At 36.7% G+C, this 17,700-nt stretch overlaps 5 protein-coding genes across 8 annotated transcripts; 4 read left to right on the top strand and 1 right to left on the bottom strand.

Moving 5' to 3' along the window:
- Positions 1 to 1,121: 1,121 nt before the first annotated feature.
- Positions 1,122 to 4,899, top strand: LOC106388727 (ABC transporter G family member 7). 2 transcript variants are annotated; one of them, XM_022720650.2, is made up of 12 exons: positions 1,122 to 1,620; positions 1,698 to 1,888; positions 1,965 to 2,115; positions 2,196 to 2,328; positions 2,412 to 2,613; positions 2,700 to 2,976; positions 3,090 to 3,221; positions 3,331 to 3,551; positions 3,692 to 3,904; positions 3,985 to 4,069; positions 4,154 to 4,466; positions 4,665 to 4,899. In XM_022720650.2, exons 1-12 carry the CDS (start codon positions 1,333 to 1,335, stop codon positions 4,673 to 4,675), a joined length of 2,217 nt encoding a protein of 738 aa, XP_022576371.2. In that variant the 5' UTR covers positions 1,122 to 1,332; the 3' UTR covers positions 4,676 to 4,899. The 2 variants fall into 2 exon arrangements, with proteins under 2 accessions (XP_022576371.2, XP_048614809.1); XM_048758852.1 differs by having other exon boundaries at positions 4,662 to 4,899.
- Positions 4,900 to 6,929: 2,030 nt separating this feature from the next.
- BNAA02G27000D lies at positions 6,930 to 7,648 on the top strand. Its single transcript, XM_013858633.3, has one exon. The coding sequence runs from the start codon at positions 7,032 to 7,034 to the stop codon at positions 7,488 to 7,490; it is 459 nt and encodes a 152-aa protein (XP_013714087.1). The 5' UTR covers positions 6,930 to 7,031; the 3' UTR covers positions 7,491 to 7,648.
- Positions 7,649 to 8,335: 687 nt separating this feature from the next.
- LOC106388717 (probable ribose-5-phosphate isomerase 2) lies at positions 8,336 to 9,735 on the top strand. Its single transcript, XM_013828855.3, has one exon. It carries the CDS (start codon positions 8,803 to 8,805, stop codon positions 9,604 to 9,606), a length of 804 nt encoding a protein of 267 aa, XP_013684309.1. The 5' UTR covers positions 8,336 to 8,802; the 3' UTR covers positions 9,607 to 9,735.
- Positions 9,736 to 11,292: 1,557 nt separating this feature from the next.
- On the top strand, positions 11,293 to 13,073 carry BNAA02G27020D. 3 transcript variants are annotated; one of them, XM_013828844.3, is made up of 5 exons: positions 11,293 to 11,552; positions 11,862 to 12,186; positions 12,267 to 12,545; positions 12,620 to 12,700; positions 12,769 to 13,073. In XM_013828844.3, exons 2-5 carry the CDS (start codon positions 11,938 to 11,940, stop codon positions 12,946 to 12,948), a joined length of 789 nt encoding a protein of 262 aa, XP_013684298.1. In that variant the 5' UTR covers positions 11,293 to 11,552; positions 11,862 to 11,937; the 3' UTR covers positions 12,949 to 13,073. The 3 variants fall into 3 exon arrangements, with proteins under 3 accessions (XP_013684298.1, XP_022576372.1, XP_048614801.1); XM_022720651.2 differs by lacking the exon at positions 11,293 to 11,552 and adding an exon at positions 11,615 to 11,789; XM_048758844.1 differs by lacking the exon at positions 11,293 to 11,552 and having other exon boundaries at positions 11,627 to 12,186.
- Positions 13,074 to 13,118: 45 nt separating this feature from the next.
- Positions 13,119 to 16,103, bottom strand: LOC106388702 (sulfhydryl oxidase 2-like). Its single transcript, XM_013828833.3, has 12 exons — positions 15,710 to 16,103; positions 15,484 to 15,508; positions 15,318 to 15,410; positions 15,055 to 15,236; positions 14,848 to 14,917; positions 14,694 to 14,762; positions 14,533 to 14,609; positions 14,303 to 14,444; positions 14,195 to 14,235; positions 13,981 to 14,127; positions 13,476 to 13,910; positions 13,119 to 13,383 (listed from the first exon to the last, which is right to left on the bottom strand). The coding sequence occupies exons 1-12, from the start codon at positions 15,931 to 15,933 to the stop codon at positions 13,362 to 13,364; spliced, it is 1,527 nt and encodes a 508-aa protein (XP_013684287.2). The 5' UTR covers positions 15,934 to 16,103; the 3' UTR covers positions 13,119 to 13,361.
- Positions 16,104 to 17,700: the final 1,597 nt, after the last annotated feature.

Here is a 17,700-nt window from a genome sequence, read left to right as displayed (position 1 = left end):
AAGTAAAATATAATTTATCGATATTTGTTTTGCTGTAATTGGAAGATATTATAGTCAATAAAAAAAGAAAAATAAATAAAACACTTCAATGATTAATTATAAACTATTTTTAGTCAATTAAACATATATCAATTTATGTTACTTAATTATTTCTATTACTTTGAATTTTTTTTGTATTGTTTAAAATTATGTTTTCAAAGAAATGTTATTTATTTTTCTAATATCAAGATTATCTATGTAAATTGTAATGAAATCACATTACATAAAAATTTATATTTTTCATATAAGAAAATATAGATATAAAGAAAGTATTTTATTAATTCAAAAGTATATTTTATGTTTTTTTAAATGTAATATTACTATTTTGTGAACTTTTTTTCTATGAAATCATATTATATATACATATATTTTCATTTTCAATTTGTTTTTTTTTAACTTTATAAAAAAATTCCTTTTTTATTATATGTATATGGAAAATTTTTAAAAGGACACTAAGTAAAATAAATAAATAATAGTTCTTCCGTTCTTTAATGATAGACTTTTTATAAAAAAAATTTGTCTCAGAAAGATGTATTTTTTGTGTGTTTGTATGAAAAAATTATAAACTTCAAAAAAATTAATTGACTTTATTGAATTAATATTGGTTAAAAGTTATTGAAAATTGAAAATTATAAAAAACGATATATTTATTATGGTAGTTTAATGTATTTTCTTAATATGTGTGAAAATATTAAAAAATCTATCTTTTAGGAACAGAGAGAGTATTATTTAATATTTTTAATTCATTAATAGTATTAAGATAATCAACCATATTGAAAATTTATGTGAAAGCGACACATAGGAAAGTGACTTCTAGATTAGTTGATTTTTAGTTTTATTACCCAAACCAAATCGTATAGAAAAATATCTGAATCAATCCAAGCGGAATTTTCCTTGGTTTTTAAATGGACATACACTCGCATATCCAAATTACACAGAAATCTGAAATAACCAATGAGGACCCAAATATCTGAATACCTACTAGTCGTAAGACTGTATTAAGCTAAAATGTCTTATCACGATTACACACGTGGTCAAGTTCTAGCGTATCTATAACGGTCAACTCAAATCAGATACGGTACTTCGTCGTCTGATTAGTGATTAAATCTCTAGCCTCTGCTTAAGTCAGAAGGTTAATCAAGTAAATAATGGAAAATTTAAACAATGATTAAATAATTAGTGAGAAGAGATAATGTTTTGGAGCTTCGAGTGGTTCTCACTTCTTACTACTTAGTTACTCATCCTTTACCTCACCGGAGCTTCCAAGGAGAAGACGACACACACACACAACTCATGGCGCCTTTTGGCGGGAAATCTTTCGCAGACGCTGTTTCCGGCATCGGAGGGAACGGAGTTGGCCGCCTTCTCGCCGCGGTGGCCGCCGCTATGTTGGTCCGCATCTTCTCAGGTCCCGGCATCGCTCTCTTACCGGAAAACGACGCTGAAGACGATTTCTCGGATACCGAAGGAGCGGGAGAGGAAGACGGAGATGATTCGTCGTCGTCTCCGGGGAAAGTTCGTCCGGTGACAATCCGGTGGAGGAACATCACGTGCTCTCTCTCCGATAAGTCCTCCAAATCGGTGAGGGAATCGAATCTCCTTCCCTTATCTATTTCGTGAATTGTTTGCTCATAACTGTTTGATCACGTGCCTCTCAGGTGCGGTTCTTGTTGAAGAATGTATCCGGAGAAGCGAAGCCTGGGAGGTTGTTAGCGATCATGGGACCTTCTGGATCTGGGAAGACGACGTTGCTGAATGTTCTCGCTGGACAGCTTAGTTCATCGCCGCGTTTGCATTTGTCAGGTCTCTTGGAGGTCAATGGAAGATCGAGCTCAAGCAGAGCCTTTAAGTATGTGCTATGAGTATAATACAAGTCTTTATTAGTCTGTGATCATTGTTTGATGGAGTTTTCTTGTGAATGGCAGGCTTGCGTTTGTGAGACAGGAGGATCTGTTCTTCTCGCAGTTGACTGTGAGGGAAACGCTTTCTTTCGCGGCTGAGCTTCAGCTTCGGGAGATGTCTTCTGATGAGGAGAGGGATGAGTATGTGAACAACCTCTTGTTTAGGCTTGGTCTGGTGAGGTTTTCGTTGGTCTCTGCGTTTTAGCGTAATGTTGGAATCTATTTCTTGATCATCTTTTTGTGGCTATACAAAAGGTTAGCTGTGCGGATTCATGTGTTGGCGATGCGAAAGTTCGTGGGATCAGCGGTGGAGAGAAGAAGCGGCTGTCACTTGCTTGTGAATTGATCGCTAGTCCGTCTGTTATATTTGCTGATGAACCCACAACCGGTAGATAGATGCCTACTCTGTTTACTTATAACCGTTTATGGATTGTTTTTAACGGTGAGGAAATATTAATGTGGTCTCTTCAGGGCTTGACGCATTCCAGGCTGAACAAGTGATGGAGACATTGCGAAAGCTTGCACAGGATGGACACACTGTGATCTGCTCCATTCACCAGCCTCGGGGTTCAGTGTATGCTAAGTTTGACGACGTTGTGTTACTTACAGAAGGAACTTTAGTCTATGCCGGCCCTGCAGGGAATGAACCTCTGACATATTTCGGAAACTTTGGGTTGGTTTTTCTAAACATTACAAGTGCTTCAATAAATACGTACTTTAGTTTTGGCAGTTACAAGTTCTCATCTGATCCTTGAACAGGTTTCTTTGCCCAGAGCATGTAAACCCTGCTGAGTTTTTAGCAGATCTTATATCAGTTGACTATAGCTCTTCGGATAGTGTCTACTCTTCGCAGAAGAGAGTACATGCTCTTGTTGATGCGTTTTCCCAGCGTTCATCATCGATTCTTTATGCCACTCCCCTCGGCGTGAAACAAGAAACCAAGAACAGCATGAGACCTCGCAGAAACGCCATTGTTGAGAGAAAAGATGGATGGTGGAGGCAGTTCTTTTTGTTGCTTAAGCGTGCTTGGATGCAGGTAGCCTCTCATTAATGCATAATCTAAAGAACTCTCTCTATTATATGATGGGCTTGAATCTTTGAGTTAACTAGAGCAGTTTGTCTGATTGACTTCTTCACTTGACTGCATAGGCTTCTAGAGATGGGCCAACTAACAAAGTCCGTGCAAGAATGTCTGTGGCATCTGCTCTGATATTTGGATCCGTTTTCTGGAGAATGGGGAAGTCGCAGACGTCAATTCAGGACAGAATGGGCTTGCTTCAGGTCTAAACCACTATGCTTTTGCTATATAGTTCTCTCTTTATTTGCATTTAATTACTACTTAGTAGAAGTACTTTTTTATATACTAAACGATGATGTCTGTTTGCTTCAGGTTGCTGCAATAAACACAGCAATGGCAGCTCTCACGAAGACGGTTGGTGTCTTTCCAAAAGAGCGTGCCATTGTGGATAGAGAACGGTCCAAAGGGTCCTACTCTTTGGGACCTTACCTGCTCTCCAAAACAATAGCTGAAATCCCCATTGGAGCTGCATTTCCTTTAATGTTTGGTGCTGTACTATATCCCATGGCACGCCTACATCCCACTTTGTCAAGGTAAATGTTATGCATAAGACTTGCCCTGCATCACACTTATAAGCCATTCTTGAGCTCTCTCTTTGAATTTTACCAAGTAATGATTCCACGTGAGAAATGCACTTGTCAACAATGTCCCTAACAAAGAGATTTCTTGCCAGATTTGGAAAGTTCTGTGGGATAATGACTGTAGAGTCTTTTGCTGCCTCTGCGATGGGTCTAACTGTTGGGGCTATGGTCCCAAACACAGAAGCTGCAATGGCTGTAGGACCATCTCTCATGACAGTTTTCATCGTATTTGGAGGTTACTATGTCAATGCAGACAACACCCCAATCATCTTTCGTTGGATTCCTCGTGCTTCATTGATCAGATGGTGAATTACATCACCCTATGAATATCTTGTCTAGATATATAATATCTTTACTTTCTTATCATCCACTCGTATTTGTTCAGGGCCTTCCAGGGACTCTGCATAAACGAATTTACCGGCCTCGAGTTTGATCATCAGAACACATTTGACGTCCAAACCGGAGAGCAGGTAACAAAAAAGTTCATATCAAAACCTCATTGTCTCTCTCATTAAGGTCATCAGCTGTTAAATGTTTCTGTTATGTTTTGGCAGGCGCTAGAACGATTATCGTTTAAAGGAAGCAGGATAAGGGAGACGATAGCAGCTCAAATGCGGATTCTGATGTTCTGGTATTGCACTACGTACCTTCTCCTGGAGAAGAACAAGCCAAAGTACCAAAAGCTTGAGCTTCTTCCTGACAACGGAGATACCGAGACTCCAGGAGTGCAGCTGGAGCCAGCTCTGGATGAAGCAGATGTTGTTGATCAAAAGGAGGAGCCTGAAGATGAACTGAAGCAGCCACTTGACGATCAAAGTTCAACATCATCGGATGAGTTTGGCGAAATCCGTCCCTTTGTCCTTGAAGGTTTGTAAAATTGTACTAATAATAAGCCCTTTTGTTGGCTATTTTCATGGCCAAAACAATGAAAAACTAAAAAAACAACACGTTTAACTAAAAGGTGAAAGAAAAATCAATACATACATACACACATTTATGATAATTTTTGGTAGTTAATAAATTCAGCTTTGTCATGATTATGAATTCATCTCCATTCTCCAGCAGGTAGCAAGTGAAAGAGATGAAATGGAGTTGAGTTGTTCTTAAAGGCTTTCAGATTTAAATAAAAAAAGAGTGCTCCTTTCATCTCTATGCCTTAAACCCAATGTAAGAACTCATCTTAGTTTCCTGAGACTTGTTCAACTCTTTGACGTAGCCGCTTGTGTCGTCTCTTGTTTTTATTCAGAAATAAAAACAAATAACAAGTTTTGACCTAATATCATAATTTATTAAAGATCTAGCTGAAGAAAAGTCTCTTGCTGTGAATTTCAAAGAAAAATTGTGTGTATATATGTTGGGAACATTGAACATTCCCTGATAACTGCAAAACTGACGTCAGGATCGACGTCTGAAGATTCAGATTCAACCAAACTTCATATTAGACTATTAGATTATACTAATATAATCGAATCAGTTTTCTAATTAAACAAGTAAATAAGGAGATAATACAAGAGAAAAAGACTAGGATAGCACTAAACCAAGTTTTTGTTCCAAAAGTAGCACTCAAGGCTCAAAGTCACAAAAATAGGTTTTATTAAAGAGGTAAATATACACTTATACCCTTTGGGTTAATTAATCCAAACCTTAAGGTTTAGAGTTAAGGGGTAGGGTTTTGGAATTAGGGTTTAAAATTTTATAAAAATAAATACTAAAATAAAAAATAAAAATTTTAAAAACAGTTTCAAAAAGTATTTTTAAATTATAAAAAGAAAATTTGAAAAAAAATAAAAAAAATTTCGAAAAAAAAATTTCAAAAAACAAAATTTCAAAAAAAAAATGTCAAAAAAAAATTATAAAAATTTCGAATCTGAAAACACATAATCTGAAATTATAAAAAAATTCTTTTTTTTTATTTTTTATTTTTTATTTATTTTATTTGTTTATTTAATTTTAAACCAAGGGTATTAGAGATATTTTATCCTTTAATGAATGTCATTTTTGTGACTTTCTCCTTCTAGTGCTATTTTTGAGACATAAACTTCAAAAGGTGCTATTATTGACAATTGCCCATAATACAAATAAATAAGAGCCGCCCATTGGAAGAAAGTCAAATAGCCATCGGGAGGGGAGTCAAGGGACGTGGCGTCTGGTCCAAACATCCTCGTATTTTTTTTTTTTTTGATAATCCAAGTATCCGGATCTCTCACTTAGTCCGACTATTCCACCGCGTCCAACCAGAACTGGCGAAAAAGATTCTGGAAGCCAAACGGAAACCATGTTAAATCCGCTGTGGCCGGGGCTCGAACTCGTGATTGCGGGCAACTCAGCCAAGGTTCCTTTACCACCAGACCACGAGGCTCTGTTACATCCTCGTATCTTATTAGCCTGGACCTTTTGTTTTTGCTTACATCAAATATGTTCATATTAAAAAAAAACAAAACACACAAGAACTTGGTTGTTAAGTGCTGCATTGTAAATAATTTTGTTTATGAATCTGCGATTATTTGATGGTGAGTTTTGGACGTTTAAGACATAAGCATATTGATATGTACACAGTACACTCGTATCTCGCATAAATTTGTTCAATCTACCAGTAAACTATTACTAAAATATAAATAGTAAGCTCATAATTAAAAAAAGGTCACCGACTTGTACGCTTTTTCAGGTGTAATGACATAAACAAATAGGAGGTCAATTCTGTTATAAAAAAATGAATATCATATTCATATATAATAGAGCAACTACTATATGCATTGTCACATCATGTGCAGTATTAATGGGGGCATCTGAATTTCACTTCATCTTCCAAATACCGCGTTTCCCAAATCAGCAAGCCAACAAGTTAGCGTACCGTAAGAAGAAGTTTCGCAATGCACCAATTGTACATCTCGTCGATAATACATTCGTCAACTTTCTGTTTATCATTAACATATCTTACTAAGTTGATACGACTATATCATCGGTGATTTCATTTTGAGCCTAAAATTTCAAGTGCCTCTATTTCGGTAGCCCTGTCTCACAAACAAAACATAGGTCAAATCAAATGTGTATATCACTCCTAGCAACGTAATTAGACTAAATATTTAGAAGAAATGTAAATCCAAAGGTGTTTATGTAACATTGTTCGATTGACGGTGATTGTCTGATTGATGAATAGCAAAAGCCGTGTAAGAAAATTTAAACTATAATCACCGAATCTTTAACAAAGGTGGTAATGAAAATGACGTGGAAGAAAATGAAACTGGGTAGTGGGTCCCATTATTACCAAATCGTGATTGGCAAGTGGCAACGCGTTAATCCATAATCATACAGCCCCACTTCTGTCTTTATTTTATCCAAATAATAATAATTAGCTTATAAATACTTTTCCACTTGTCCATCATCTTCTCCAACGAACAACGACCTAAAACTTACAAATCATATCTCAAAACAATGGAAGCTACACTGATTTTTTTGCCGGCTTCAATTTCACCACTCCGGTTCCATCCACTAGTGTTTTCTCCGATGACGTTTAAGAAGAAGACTATGAGCGTTTCTGCTGCTGCGTCTTCCGGGAAGGACCATTACTACGGAGGAGGGAGGTTAGTGGACGAGAACATGATCGTCTTAAGGAAACGCATCCACGAGATGAAGATGGTGGAGCGAAACTACGAGCCTCCTTCTCACTGGATGGATTGGGAGAAGCGTTTCTACAGCAGCTACGACTCTGTAATCTGCGATTCCGTTGGTCTTCTCCAGAGTTTCCTCATGAATTCTCGCCCCACCGTCGCGATTGTGACGCTGCTTCTCCTCCTGATCAGCGTTCCCGTTTCCTCCTCTGTTCTCGCGTTTCGCCTTCTTGACCTTCTTCATTGGGTTCTCGCCGCCGCAACATTGGGCCACGTGGGCTGACCTGCTCGGCCCGTTTCTTTCTTTTTTAAAAAAAAACTTGCCCACAAAATATTTTTCCGGTATATTGGTTATGTTTATTGTATAGACACATATTCTTTTATTATTTTGTCTGATTTTTTTACTTTTAGCTTATAATATGATCAAAATCTCGTTATTTATTTATTCTTTCATAGAGTTCGAATGCATTCTAAAAGTGGAAACAATACATTCTAATTACAAAACATTTCTTATTATGATAATGGAGATTTTCTTTGGTCCTCATGTTTCTTGGTCCATGTTATCATTTTGTTGATGATTTTGTTTTCCCTTTAAGAAGCGACAATGGACAATGGAACGGCGTCTTTGGTTTGGTTGCTCTCTTCTGGGCCCAACATTTTCACTCCTTTTATGATATTTCATGTTTACACAAAAAGTTATACAACTGTGTAAAATATGACCCATAAGCTATTTGGTTTGATAAAAGTCTTGTGTTGTCTAAAATTTTGTTTTTTAAGTATCACATATTTATATCTCAACATGAGAAGTAGACAATTTTATTTATTTTACAAGGATTTACGTTTAATAGTGTTATTTGTACTATTAATTGTTTTATGATAATGCACGATACTAGTTACAACATATCAAAATTTTTTTATCTAAACTAGATCCATTAATTATATAATTTAAATATAGAATTCACTGTTTTAGAATTTCAAAATTCAGATTTTCTGATGTAGAATCATCAATAAATTTTTCGACTTGTTAGCTTTTATTTGTTTTATTTATTTTTCAGACTAATATCTAATTTTGTAGCATGAAAATTTAAATGTTTCGTTAATGAAGTGAAACTGAAACTGAAAAATCCAAAATGTAGGGAAAATGAGGAGAAATTTGCTCTAAAAAAGTAACACACGCGGCAACATACTAATTTTTTAGGGGAAATAAGAAGACAGATTTACCAATTTTGAATCCTAGTAACTATTAATAAAGTTTGGGGGTTATTATAATAAATAAAGAAAAATATGGGAGAGAAATAAAATCCTTAAGATTCGGGGTTGTCTGATTCTCGAAAGTGAAGTGTGTGTCTTTATTCGTTTGTTCTCCTCCCACAAACCCTATCTCGAGTCTCCACTTTCTTTTCTCCGCCACCACACAAACATATTCTTTCTTCTTCCTTTTCTTCTTCGTAATTTCATAATAGCTATTCTTCACCTCTCTCTATTTATACAAAACAAACATTTCATTCAACCCTTACCTATTCATTACCATCCACTTCTCCAAAGACATCCTCTTTCTTCCCATTCCATCCAATCCTGACTTTCGGCGGTTTTCAATGGCGCTTGCGTACGATCCTCTCTTCATCACATCCGACAAATCCTCCATGGACGTACCCTCTACGCCGCCGCCGATGGTCTTAACCCAAGACGAGCTCAAACGCATCGCCGCCTACAAAGCCGTCGACTTCGTCGAATCCGGCATGGTCCTCGGCCTCGGAACCGGCTCCACCGCCAAGCACGCCGTCGCCCGCATCGGCGAGCTTCTCCGGCAAGGAAAGCTCTCTAACATCGTCGGCATACCGACGTCGAAGAAGACTCAGGAGCAGGCTCTCTCCCTCGGCATCCCTCTCTCCGACCTCGACGCGCATCCCGTCATCGACCTCTCCATAGACGGCGCCGACGAGGTCGACCCTCATCTCAACCTCGTGAAAGGACGCGGAGGGTCTCTCCTCCGTGAGAAGATGATCGAAGGAGCTTCCAAGAAGTTCGTGGTGATCGTCGACGAGACGAAGATGGTGAAGCACATAGGCGGGAGCAAGCTGGCTCTTCCGGTGGAGGTTGTGCCGTTCTGCTGGAAGTTCACGGCGGAGAAGCTCCGGGAGGTGATGGAGGGGTACGGCTGCGAGGCGAAGCTGCGGCTGGGAGGGGAGGAAGGGAAGGCTTTTGTGACGGACAATGGGAATTACATTGTGGATATGTATTTGGAGAAGGATATGGGAGATTTGGGGGCCGTGAGCGATGCGATTCTGAGGCTGCCTGGTGTCGTGGAGCATGGGATGTTTCTTGATATGGCTTCTACGGTTATCGTTGCTGGTGAGCTTGGTGTCAAGATCAAGAACAAACACAGCTCTTGTTGTTGAAACTGATCTAGGAGATAGATAGGCTTTGGAATGATTGTTATATGAACGGCATTTTTGCTTCGCTTGCCTTTTGAATGTCTTTCTATGTAATGGGCTTTATACATTCTTATATGTGTTGGGCTTTGCTTCTGTTGACTACCGTAGTCGATATTGATAGGCTTACGAGGTACGAACTTACTACTCTATAAATTCGAACTTTAAAGGGCTTTTTTTTTTTTTTTTGACAAAAAAAAAAAGTTTGACAAAAAAAAAGGTTTTTTTTTTATAAATTAAAAATTATTAAGAGAATAGTTTAGGTAATTATTAACGCATAAGATTGAGATAGGGTGTGCTGATTATTACTAATTTCGATCAGTTTTGGTAGAACGGTTGGCCTAAAAGACAAATTTCAAAAGCACTAATTAAACAAAATAGTACGTGGTTGGTTAGTTAGTTAATCAACCAGTCAAACGATCAATGATGCTGGGACACCTCATTCCACCAGTTTTATTGACACGCTTCCCACACACTCACACGTACGATGGACACTTTAATGGTCTTTTGTGAATCTCCTTTTGAATATTATCATGAGTTGTGTTTTCTTTAGCTACTTTGACCGCAAAATCGCATTATCAATTATCAGAAAAATGTATGTGAAACCGAAAAATGTACCTTTAAGATTTTTCACACTTATTAAAAGAACATATCAGATTTTAGTTACCAATACATTATTTTCTGTTGTCAACTATTCTCCACAACTTTTAACCAATAAAATCTTTATAAACATCATTATATTTTTTTAATTTTACAATTTACAATTAATTTATACATTGAAAATGTAAAATATAAATCTTTCGAAACAATTTTTTTTCTAAAATATAGATCTTTTTGAAACAAAAGGAGTATATTTTTTCATACAAATACTCCAACTAAATTTTGTTATGATTTTTAACATTCAATTTTTTTTTTGCTATCCAGTTTAATATCCAAACTATTTTTTTTTCTTTTTTGGAAACAAAGTAGTAAAAATCCGACATGCCGTAATTGAACCAACGACCTAAAAATTTGCTGTCACATACTACATTCTTCTGCTCTACCAACTGAGCCAAGGTCGGTTAATATCCAAACTAATTAATTTGTTCATTTAATATATTTACTTTTAAAATGTGTTCATTTTAATACCCAAACTATGTTTATTTTAATAATAAATATCAAACTAAATTTAGAAAATCTCTAAAATTAAAAAAAAAAACAATTTGTAAAAATTTCAAATTTTAATTTAATTTTTAATAATAAAAGTAACTAAATTTTTGATAATCTTAATTTATATAATATTAAATTTTTTTAGTTTCAAATTTCGTTTGTTTTCTAAAGTTTAAAATAATTTATTTATTTTATTCAGAATTAAAAATTTATAAATTTTAAAATATTATCCAAAACTTAGTTACTTTATTTTTATAACTTAAAATGAAATTTCAAAATTTCAGATTTAATTCGAATTATAGATATTTTCTAAGTTCTGTTTGAAATTTAATATTATTTTTGATTAAGCACAGTTTTTAATGGAAATTTCCCTTAATTATTTACAAATTAAAAAGGCCACGTTATGTAATGTATCTACATGAGTTATCCACGTACTATATACGCATACGTCTCAAGTGATGTTGATATATTTATGGAGATAAAGTATAGTAATAATCATAAGATTCAAGAATCTATACTCAATCTCATTGCTTCATCTGTAAACACACATAACCTTTATCTCTTTATCATCTCCTGAATAATTCGGAGTTCAAGATAGAAAGAAAGGAAGCTTTCATTAAGCTTTAGCTTCAGGAAAAGACAGATTCTCTTACTTCTAATTAAAAAGTCTCCTCTTCCTTCGCTTTTCCATTTCTTCTCCTTTCCGACAAAAAGAGAAGACAACCGTACAAGTAGAACCGTCTTTCTCCTGTCCTAACCTTCAGGTCTGCCTCTTATCTTTTTCCTGTCTTTTCGTTTTCTTTTTCTTTCTCATATTTTGTTTTTTTTTTATTATATGACTCGTTTCGATTTCGTTCACAACTTGTGTTTTCATCATCATCTGGATAAATTCAGATTCTTGGGTATATTTATGTTTGCTTGATCTGAACCGTTTTTTTCTAGAAAGAGATTTTTTTTTGCATCTCTTTCATTAAGGAGCAGATTCTAATTCACATGTTCAAGTAAGCATTGAATGCGAATGCTTCTGTGAAATGATTCTGACCCTAACCCCATTTATCATCATATATTCGCAGCATAAAGAAAAGGGGAGAATAATATAAAACTAATTAAAAGGGAGTTTCTTCAGCTGCAAGTTTCTATATATCCATCATGGGAGATCATTTCGTGCTCCTGGTGGATCGGTTGATAACAGAAGCGACGATTGAGGAAGCCATTCAGAGCAGGAACCGTATGTTGCAAGGCAACGCACCCGTCGAGGAGGAATGTAGAATCCTGGACGAGAAAACACTTGAGAAGCTGCGTAATGGAGATTTGAAGATGGTGCAGTGTAGGATTTGTCACGACGAGGATTTGGATTGTAACATGGAGACTCCTTGCTCTTGCAGCGGTAGCTTGAAGGTAACGGCATAATTATAAACATTAGAGAAAAAGAGTCGTTGGTTTGATATTAGATGATGAACGTTGTGTTTTGTCGGCAGTATGCACATAGGAGGTGCGTGCAGAGATGGTGTAACGAGAAGGGAGACACCACCTGCGAGATTTGCCATCAGGAGTTTAAGCCGGGCTATACAGCACCATCTCCATTGTTAGAGTTAGGTCATGTTCCTCTTCACTTCAGGGGAAACTGGGGAGTGTCTCAACGTGAGCATCGTTTCATCACAGTTGTACCTGCAGATCCCACTTTCCTCGACGACCATCATCAGTATCCTCTTTCTTCCTCCACAAGCTTCATCTGTTGCCGTTCCCTTGTTCTAATCGTACGCACCGACAGACTCCTTTTTTTTCACGCCAAACCTTACCTTCTTAACTCATGTGTTCTGTTTATATGCAGTTCATGGCTCTTCTGATTCTCCGACACACGCTCCCCTTAGTCCTCACCGGTTCAAACCTCCATGTTTTCCCTTTGTTCACGGTGAGATTATTTATTCTTCTCATGGATTTGATGATGACAACCTAATTGTTTTTATTTTGGTTGTTTAGTTGTTGTTTCTGAGAATACTCGGGATCATGCTACCAATCTATATCGTCACAAAAGCAGTAGCCACCTGTCGCCGCCATTCTCAGACCTTAGAAACCTCTGAGTCTGAAGATTCATCTGACGAAGAAGCAGAGTTATGGCGCTTCCCTCGAACGCAATCTTACATTATAGGAGTGCCATGAGAGCATTGTTTCTTTTCCTTTCACATACACAATGTCTCTGTAAATATACTCACTTATACATGTAAAGTGTTGACCTGGATTTAACAGATTGAACAAAAGAAAAAAAAAAGTATATAATTGGCAAAGCTCTCTTCTCATCGCATCACACAAGACTAGAGACATAAGATTCATTTGGTCAGATAGAAATTATATTGTAAAGATTTTCTATAAAAGATCCCAATACTCGCAAGAGTCTATGCGCATTACAAATATCAAAGAGAAGAATCTGTACACACTTTCAAAATCAGAGACACAATCTAAAAGGAAAGAACCTGCCGCATACAACTTTGGGATCTCTCAACTCCAAACAAAGAGCCTTTTTGTTTTTGTTGTCTGTAAGCTATGGAAACATCAAGAGCTCAGCTTCTAGTACTTCAGTTCCAGCTTCTCCTCGGCCTGAGAAGGTAAAAAATGGACACAAAGAGGTAAGAGAACATACGGAAGACAGTTGGTAGCTATCATTAGATGTAAAAGTAGATAGACAATACTTTCGGTTCTTCTGTTGTGTTCTCCAGTAACAAGCAAGCGCCCCAAATGCACAGCTGGCGACTGCTATTGCCAACGCAGCTCCAACCGGCACAACCAGAGCGTTGGTGGCTACTGTCAAGTCTTCCGCGGTGGCTGAGACGGTCTCTTCCTTGCTCCCCACGACACTCTTCTCCTTGTAAAGGGAGACGAGCTTGGGCCCATAGTAACTCTTCAAGAACTTGTAGACATTGTCGTGGTCCCACTCTATGCTTTTCTCGTCACTCGAGAGATAGCAGGATGGGCAAAGGGCCCTCGGTGGCCATATGATCTTGGGGAACTCAGGGTCACCACTACCGAGAGAAGCTTCGTCCTTCATGAGTCTCTCGTTGACCTTGTTGTGCGTGCTCCACACCCACAAGACGAAGTCACGCGCCTTTTTGAATGGAGTCTTTACACTGTCCAAGAAACACATGGTTAGATAAGCAAAGAACGCGAGTCATTGAGCAAGATCAGTACAATGTTTACCTTAAGCACATGTCGTTGAAATGAAGTCGGCATTCATCACACATGAAGAAGTTGTTAACGAAATCACATATTGTGTTGAATGCAAATTGGCTTTCTCCATCCTCGATCCTCACGGAAAGTGAATGAAACAGAACCCATAATCCGCAGCTACAGTCAAGATGCAAGTGAGTTAAACTGAACTGAAGGATGATAGTATACAAATCGAATACAGTACCTGAATCCACGTGTATCGTTCCTGCTACCACGGCAAAACATCTGCCAAACAAGATATTAGGACAATGAGATATCTAAGCAGTAAGAGAGATTGGTAGGAAGCACTCACGTAATATCCACGGGGAAGATCCTTTCCACAAATAGGGAAGCTTCCAAGGGTATCTTTCCCTCCAGAAGCTTCGTAAGAGCATTTTCCAGAAGGGCATAAGTCATCATAGTTCACTAGAATCTCTGCAGCTCCCTTCCGACACCTAGATTACAAGATGAAGATAGTGTGGGAAAAAGGGTGACCATCGAAACGCAGAGGTAGATATTAGGAAGATGAGAGTTTAATTATACCTCCTGGAGGCATGATGTGCTGCTAGAAGCTGGATAAATCTAATAAATGACGCACTTGTTTCAGATGATTTAATGACCTGTGGTGCATATCACGGAACTACTTGTTGATATGGAAAGAAGGTTTATACAAACACACACAAAAATCATACTGATTCGTCTACCTTGTTTGATAAAATTATATCAAAAGCTTCTGCGGTTGCTTCTTCAATGTCATACACAGCCTGAGAAATCTGTGGCAAATCAACACCCAGTTATCTTTAAGCTGTTTGATGTTAGAAGAAACACTACTAGTATCAGCAACGTTAGTCTCAGAACCTGTTTGTAGTCTGTTATATTTGTCCGGACATGTTCATTTTCGAATTTCTTATCATCCAAGCCATAAGAGCTACAAAATATCGATAAACAAAACAGAGATAAGTAGGATGTAGATAGAGGATTGACGATGGTGGGAAACTAGCTAAAGATATAGACATAGGCTTCAAAGATGCTGAAGATAAAAAAAAGTGCAAAGGCACAACAAACCTTTGTGTCTGCTTGTTAATCCATTTAAGCAAACGCTCAGCTGTTCGGGCATCATCAATAACAACAATCTCGCTTTTCTCCTTTTTAGGTTCTCCACTGCCAGAGACAAACTTTGATGGAGAACCCCAGAAGAGCATTGGGTAATGCGAAACAGAGAACCTGTCACAGAGCTTGGTATTCGTCTGCGCTGCCCGGGAAAGTCATCATCAGAAACAGTGAATCCACACAAATCCATAGGTAAATTAGGAACATGAAGTAAGTACCTTCATTGCACAATCAACTCTCGTCATCAAAACGATTCCAGGATGTATCGCGTCTGGTCCATTAAAGAGCCTCGCCACCTTCTCATAATGAGGCTGTAGAAGAGTAACAGTTTCAGTCAAAGAAAAAAACCTTCGTATGATCACAGGCGTGGAATAGTTACGTTACCTTGTAGTTTCTGCAGGCAGGACACCTAGACAATACACAAATCAATTATAATAAAGTTAAACACTTTGCAACGAATTGGATGATAAAGTTAGATTCTTTTCCACGCTAGATCCATTACCAAACTTTAGGTGGAGAAAGGTGAAGAACCCACCAACCAAAACTGGAACTTTCATTCTAAGCAATCGAATTCAAGTGATCTAGGGTTAGGAGGATGGGAAGGAGTTACCAGTGAGCGAAGAACTCGACGATGGCATACTTGGCGGGTGTGTCTTGAAGAACTGAATCGAAGTTGGAACTGTTCAATTCGACAGCTCTGTCTTTCTGATCGGCGTTTTCACCGGATATATCTCGGAGAATTGAGCGTGAGCCCGGAGAAGAAGAAGAAGAAGAAGACGCGAGTATTACAAGGCTGAGTAAACCGGCGAACAGAACCAGATGTGCTAAAGACATCAAATCGAATCTAACTGTTGAATCAGAACGCTCAGAGATTTCGAAGTTTGTGCGTTAGGATTTAGAGAGAGAGAGAGAGAGAGAAGAAGCAAAAGACCAAAGACGAGAGAAGATCTGTAGAAAGAGCTTCCCTCCTCGAGTAATGAAAAAGTGAAGATTTGTGTAATAGAAGCTCAGGACGACGACGTATCCTTAACCAATCATTAAACTAGGTGACTAGTCTCCGCATTATTTTGTAATGGGCTTTATTTGTAGTACGATATTAAGTGTTTGGGCCGTATGGTAGTACAGAAGCTAAGAATAAAGTAAGATGGATGGTTAGTGTCCAGCAAAATGGGCAAAGGTATGGTTATGGTACTACAAAATGGAACCTATCGCTTTGGGAGGACCAACGGAGCTTGATGTGATTACGAGAGTTTGATAATTAGGCCATGTTCATTTTTGTACTTGATGCAGATGTAGCATCTGAATACACATTTAGATATTACTTCTGTATGTCAGTCTGTTTTTATAGTTAGTATTTGTATTTAGAATTTTAGATACATGTTTTCTAATTTTGTAATAATATTTGGATACTATTAGTTAAAAAGAATAAAAAAGGCATGGTCATCTAATCTATTAAAACTAAAGTACAAATTGAAACTAACTCTTATTTCACCTTTAATATTACAAGTTTATGCCGCTGGCTTAAACCATGAATAATAACATTAAACCACCGCTATTTAATCATTTATTATCTTTTCTTTTAACCAAACATAACTTTTTTAATATTTGGAAACACGCCAAAATCCAATTTATCCTCATGTTTTATATTGCTCGGATAAGAAAAAATTCCTCAAGTTTGCAAAAAGCATATGCTTATTCTCCATATTAGATATTAATTTAAAAAACAAACAAAAAACTCTTTATCATGTTAAGATTTTTTCTATGTATATCACTAAATAAAATGTCATGTCGGTTTGTATTGATTTCAAATATTGAATAAAAATCAAGTTTTCTTTGAAAAAGTTTCATGTCAAACAATATACTGAAATTATGGTTTGTATAACAATGATTGTTATATTAATAATGTTAACAAAATATAACTAAAATACAATATTTGAGATGTTAACTCAACCAATTATAAATACCTACAATCAAGGATATTTGAAATATAATTCCTATTTTTTACATATGAAATTAACCAAATGATATCAATCTTACGAACACAAACTCCATATTCCTTTCAATTTTTAAAATGACATTTATTGATAACCACATATCCTTTATATACTAAATCACAAGTCACTTAACCAATCTAATTTTGACACATCATTAATGTTTATAAAATTAAATTAAAATTAATTAAAACAAGATAATGATAAAAAACATTTACCAACGGTTTTAATGAAACAATCTACTACCCATAATCCACTTTCTTCTCCACGATCATTTCTCTCATATTCCTATATATCTCTAAAATTTGACAGAAAAACCAGTGTATACTCTTTCTTATTCAATCTCGATATCAGTTGCTCAAAAAAAAAAATTCAATCTCGATCCATTAACTCAAAATTGGTGTCGTGTAGAATGTTTGGAGCCAGAAAGGAGGAGCAAGAACTAAGAAAGAAAGCAGACGTAGACATGGCGCAATAGGAGAAACTGATTCTGATCAAAGGTAAAAGAAATTCTATTAATTTACCACCTTAAGGATCTGGTTTGTTTGGAAATTCTATGTTGTGTTAAGTACATTAATATTTTTTATAATGTTTCAGATATTAAGTGAAA

This window comes from Brassica napus, chromosome A2 (assembly GCF_020379485.1).
Source record: "Brassica napus cultivar Da-Ae chromosome A2, Da-Ae, whole genome shotgun sequence".
Taxonomy (NCBI): Eukaryota; Viridiplantae; Streptophyta; class Magnoliopsida; order Brassicales; family Brassicaceae; genus Brassica; species Brassica napus.
The sequence above is the reverse complement of the archived record's forward strand: the minus strand, read 5'-3'. Positions and strand labels throughout refer to the sequence as shown.

Coding starts and splice junctions, on each gene's coding strand:
- LOC106388727 (XM_048758852.1), top strand. CDS start 1,333: ATGGCGCCTTTTGGCGGGAAATCTTTCGCAGACGCTGTTTCCGGCATC. Junction 2,116..2,195: donor TCTTGTTTAGGCTTGGTCTG/GTGAGGTTTTCG, acceptor GCTATACAAAAG/GTTAGCTGTGCGGATTCATG. Junction 3,222..3,330: donor ACAGAATGGGCTTGCTTCAG/GTCTAAACCACT, acceptor TGTTTGCTTCAG/GTTGCTGCAATAAACACAGC.
- BNAA02G27000D (XM_013858633.3), top strand. CDS start 7,032: ATGGAAGCTACACTGATTTTTTTGCCGGCTTCAATTTCACCACTCCGG.
- LOC106388717 (XM_013828855.3), top strand. CDS start 8,803: ATGGCGCTTGCGTACGATCCTCTCTTCATCACATCCGACAAATCCTCC.
- BNAA02G27020D (XM_013828844.3), top strand. CDS start 11,938: ATGGGAGATCATTTCGTGCTCCTGGTGGATCGGTTGATAACAGAAGCG. Junction 12,187..12,266: donor CTTGCAGCGGTAGCTTGAAG/GTAACGGCATAA, acceptor TTTTGTCGGCAG/TATGCACATAGGAGGTGCGT. Junction 12,701..12,768: donor ATGTTTTCCCTTTGTTCACG/GTGAGATTATTT, acceptor TTGGTTGTTTAG/TTGTTGTTTCTGAGAATACT.
- LOC106388702 (XM_013828833.3), bottom strand. CDS start 15,933: ATGTCTTTAGCACATCTGGTTCTGTTCGCCGGTTTACTCAGCCTTGTA. Junction 15,237..15,317: donor GAGTTGATTGTGCAATGAAG/GTACTTACTTCA, acceptor CGGGCAGCGCAG/ACGAATACCAAGCTCTGTGA. Junction 14,763..14,847: donor ATATAACAGACTACAAACAG/GTTCTGAGACTA, acceptor GATTTGCCACAG/ATTTCTCAGGCTGTGTATGA.